The sequence below is a fragment of the Portunus trituberculatus genome, chromosome 2, assembly GCF_017591435.1.
Source record: "Portunus trituberculatus isolate SZX2019 chromosome 2, ASM1759143v1, whole genome shotgun sequence".
NCBI classification, from domain to species: domain Eukaryota; kingdom Metazoa; phylum Arthropoda; class Malacostraca; order Decapoda; family Portunidae; genus Portunus; species Portunus trituberculatus.
This window is the reverse complement of record NC_059256.1, coordinates 10,587,692-10,592,691: the sequence shown is the minus strand read 5'-3', so window position 1 is coordinate 10,592,691 and position 5,000 is coordinate 10,587,692. Positions and strand designations below refer to the sequence as shown.

General features: G+C 45.5%; 1 protein-coding gene across 1 annotated transcript in view; it reads left to right on the top strand.

Annotated features, from left to right (window-relative positions):
• LOC123505547 (testis-expressed protein 2-like) overlaps positions 1-5,000 on the top strand; it is a 32,308-nt gene that overhangs the window by 19,255 nt on the left and 8,053 nt on the right. The window contains exons 7-8 of the mRNA XM_045256994.1: positions 1,714-1,856; positions 3,500-3,713. Of these exons, the coding sequence (XP_045112929.1) occupies positions 1,714-1,856; positions 3,500-3,713 (357 nt within the window). The remainder of the gene's footprint in view (positions 1-1,713; positions 1,857-3,499; positions 3,714-5,000) is intronic.

Below are 5,000 nucleotides of genomic sequence, written 5' to 3'. Positions count from 1 at the left end.
TATTATTATTATTATTAGTCATTGGAGTGGGGAGGAGGAGGGAACCACTGGAGTAAAGACTTAAGATTCCTCCAGGACCAGTTTCCCCAGGGACTTCTCCAGGGGGAGCTGGCTTTGCTGTGGCCCAGACCCTCCTATATATGGTGTTTGGGGACTCAGGATTGGTCCCCAGATCACTAATATGGCCCTAGGTGGCTGACTGGTCCCTGTTACCTGTTGTCTCAGAATCCTGCAGTGTCTGTGTGTGTGTGTGTGTGGGGAATGTGAGTCTGTATGTGTGTGCGTTCGTGCGGGCAGAACTGCGTGTGTGTGTGTGTGTGTGTGTGTGTGTGTGAGTAAATTTAAGGTTAGGTCAGGTCAGGTCAGTACAGTTTGGTTTTGTTATAGTCTCCCTGAAGTAGCTGGAGTCACATTCTCTACATGAAATCTCCTACACCATGCTTTCTGGGTTAGGGAGGCAGTGGCGTAGTGGATAAGGCAGTGGTGGTGGTGGTTGGATCAGGCAGACATCTACGCATAGGTTGGAATCCCACCACGTGCCGCCTTGAAGCTTTGCCATTTGTGGAGTGGTATAAAGTTAGCTACATGTCACCAGGATACCTAAAACACCATTAAAACACCATTAAAACATCACCTTGAAGCTTTGCCATTTGTGGAGTGGTTTAAAGTTAGCTACATGTCACCAGGATACCTAAAACACCATTAAAACACCATTAAAACACCATTAAAACACCACCTTGAAGCTTTGCCATTTGTGGAGTGGTTTAAAGTCAGCTACACGTCACCAGGATACCTAAAACACCATTAAAACGCCATAAAACACCATTAAAACACTGCCTTGAAGCTTTGCCATTTGTGGAGTGGTTTAAAGTCAGCTACATGTCACCAGGATACCCAGGCTCCAGGTGGTGTCATTGCCCTACACCAAAGATGTGCTTGAGTGGTGATATGGGTCCTTATATGCCCACCACTACAAGGAAGACTGCCTGCGCTGCTAATGGGTAGAAGCTGAACACTGCCTCCATTACTCTACAAGTACACACACAGGCACTAGAGACCACAACATTAAAAAAACTAAATATAATAATAATTCCACTTTTTGAACATTTTTTGACGTGAAGGAAAGAAAAATGAATGTTGCAAGATATATAGACAAATACTCACCAAATTCATACTTTTTCTCTTTTTAATAAGGAAGAAAAATATTGTTAAGGAAAGTGATCTTGTTTTCTATTTCCCAGCATTCTCCTCTCCACTTGAGACGCCATCCATCACATCATTGGTGCGCGGGAAGCCACACACGTCAGACCTCACTGTGTTTCTCCTGCACATGTTAACACTATTTAATATTTCAATGACGTCACTACAGTTTGTTAAATGTGTGTCCCTGGTGCTCCTGTCTCCCCCTCCACCTCCTCCCCCCTACTCCAACCTGTCTCAATGTCTCAGTATTATTATTATTATTATTATTATTATTATTATTATTATTATTATTATTATTATTATTATTGCTATTAATATCATTGTTACTACTACTACTACTACTACTACTACTACTACTACTACTACTACTACTACTACTACTACTACTACTACTACTACTACTACTACTTCCTATTATTATCATTATTCAACAAAAAAATAACTCTCTCTCTCTCTCTCTCTCTCTCTCTCTCTCTCTCTCTCTCTCTCTCTCTCTCTCTCTCTGTCCAGGCTATGGAGTCGGAAGTACCCAATCTGCATCCAGCTGGCAGAGAACTCCAAGGACAGCTCCCCTTCCCCCGTGTCCATTGCCTCCACCCCTGCCACCCCTGCCGGATCAGCCCAGGGGAGCCCAATGCACTTTGCCAGCCCTGGTGTGTATATAGGAGCAGCAGGAGGAGGAAGAGGAGGAGGAGGAGATGGTAGTGTGTGTGTGTGTGTGTGTGTGTGTGTGTGTGTGTGCTACGGTGGTGTGGCCCCGTCTCCATATCTACACTTATCCAATGTTTGTTTGAAGGTGTGCACACTCGTTGGTGACACCACTTCCTCACTCAAACTGTTCCACGTCTCAACACATCTTTGCGGGAAACTCTATTTTTTAACATCTCTCAGACATCTTCCCTTCCTCAGCTTCTTACTATGCGATCTTGTGCTTCTAGTGTCATATTCTTCTCTCAGGATCAGTTTCTCATTATCCACTTGGTCCATTCCATTGATCAATTTATAAACTTGTATCAGATCCCCTCTCTCTTTCTCTCTCCCTTCTCTGTTCCAGGGTTGGTAGATCCATAGCCTTTAGTCTCTCCTCATATGTCATCCCTTCAAATTCTGGAACCATTCTTGTAGCCATTTTTTGTAGTCTCTCCAACTTCCTTATGTGATTGTGTGTGTGTTTGTGTTTGTGTTTGTGTGTGGAGGAGGAAGAGAGCAGGAGGAGGAGGAGGAGGAAGAGGAGGAGGTATGTGTGTGTGTGTGTGTGTGTGTGTGTGTGTGTGTGTGTGTGTACCTAGTTGTATTGTAGAGGGTTGGAGTGTGGGTCATAGTGTCCTGTCTCCATGTGTCCATTTATCCAGTGTTTCCTTAAAGTTCAGCACATTATGTGGTGTAACAACTTCATTATTGAATGCATTCCACTTCTCCGCTGTTCTGTGTGGAAAACTGTATTTTGCAACATCCTTCACACACTGCCTCATCCTGATCTTCTTGACATGTCCTCTTGTCCTTCCATCTCCTTCTGTCACCAGCACCAGGTCTTCCTTGTCTAGCTTTTCAATATCATTGACTATCTTATACATTGTTATTAGGTCCCCTCGTTCTCTTCCATCTTGTAAGGTTGGCAGTCCCATTTCCTTCAGTCGTTCTTCATATGTGAGGTCCTTTAGTCCCATTTCCTTCAGTCGTTCTTCACATTCAGATGAGACCTTTTTCACCAAACTTATGCAGACTGATGTTATTCCCATTCTCCAAGGTCTAAATGAACTAAATATACCACTTATTTTGATCTTGGACCTTGGCTATGCCTGCCTCAAGAGCCATGTATGTCATTTTATTGTTGACGTTTTTCAAAACACTGCAAAATTTGTGATATTATGTCCTTGTTTTCCTTGTACTGTAGCATCCCACAGGTTGATGCTATACCATTCAAAGTGGTGCCAAGTGAAAGCTGGTAAAATTGTCTTGCTTATTGTGTCAAACACTTGGACACCTCTAAATTTTAACTCATTTTAATGCACAAAGACATTTTTGATGCACAAACAGACATATTACATTGATATGCAAATAAATGGATGTTTTTAATGCACAAACATATTACAATAATATGTTTTTTTTTTTCATACATTTCTCTCTCTCTCTCTCTCTCTCTCTCTCTCTCTCTCTCTCTCTCTCTCTCTCTCTCTCTCTCTCTCTCTCTCTCTCTCTCTCTCTCTCTCTCTCTCTCATTCTTTTTTCTTCTTCCATTTCCCTAACCTAACCTAACCTAACCTAACCTAACCTCCCACCCCTATACCCGACACAGGCCCTCCACGAACGCCGCCCTTTGACCTAGGAAGACAGGGGAGTTCGGAGAGTGGCGAGGGCAACTGGAGTCTGGAGAACAACCGGTCATCAGGGGAGGACGAGGCTATGTCCTGTTCACTCGACATGGCTTCATTTGAGGAGGTCACCCGGGACATGTGTCAGGAGAAGACTGTGGTGCTGTTTGCCCGCTGCGACAGGGAGAAGGATGACTGGTGAGTGAGAGGGACTGGGAGAGGCTGGGAGGGATTGGGAGAGGCTAGGAAGGGCTGAGAGGGGCTTGGAAGGGCTGTGAGAGGCTGGGAGAGGCTGGGAAAGGCTGGGAAGGGCTAGGAGAGGCTGAGAGGGATTGGAAGGGACTGGGAGAGGCTGGGATGAGCTGTGAAAAGCTGGGAAGGTCTGGGAGAGGCTGAGAGAGGCTGGGATGGGCTGGGAAAGGCTGGGAGACTCTTGGAAGGGCTGGGAGGGTCTGGGAATGGTTGGGAAAGGCTGAGAGAGGCTGGGAAGGGCTGAGAGAGGCTGAGAGGGGCTGGGAAAGGCTGGGAAGGGCTGGGAGAGGCTGAGAGGGACTGGGAAAGGCTGAGAGAGGCTGGGAAGAACAGGGAGTGGCTGGGATGGGCTGGGAAGGGCTAGGAGGGATTGGGAGGGGCTGGGAGAGGCTGAGAGGGACTGGGAAAGGCTGAGAGAGGCTGGGAAGAACGGGGAGAGGCTGGGATGGGCTGGGAAGGGCTGGGGGGCTGGCAGAGGCTGGGAAAGGCTTGGAGAGAGAGAGAGAGAGAGAGGGAGATTGATGATGTTTATTGTCACTTTACAGACAGTTGGATGCAGTACATCTGTAGGTTCACCCAGTACAACATCATTCAATAGAACAACTTACTAATCATGAGAAAGAATGTGTACAACAGGTACAATGCACAACAACATCACATACCCACAAGGCAAATGAACACAGCTGAAAGTTGCGTTTTTGTTAATACGCAACTGAAAAAAATCAGTAATTAAATCTGTGCGATGGGTTTGTTTATACACGATTCTTATTATTTTTTTTTATTTCTACCCTGTGGGGTTTTGACGGGAATTTCTGGGCTGAAGGGAATATTTTTGTGGCACCTCCTATCTCAAAGCCCAACCACTAGGAAACCAAACACTCAGACTGTGGACAGGATTCGAACCCCTGCGCTTGGAGACCCCTCGGACCCCAAAGCATGCAGGGTTCCACATCCCGCATCCCCTATTATGTAGTGTTTCTTAGGAGGATTACAAGTTTGGCAATGTTTGCAGACTTATAACCTATATACATCCCTAAATATTTACATGCTGGCACTCTCTCAAGTTCCTTACCATTTGATGTTAGTGCAGTGTTAGCTGCTCCTACACTGAAATTTTGTCTTCACTTCATTAACAAGTGTCCCAAGGCAACACAGCAATAGGTGAGTTGAGTCAGTGCAATCTGCATCTTTGCCACCGATGAAGACTGGACCAATAGATCATCAGCATATATC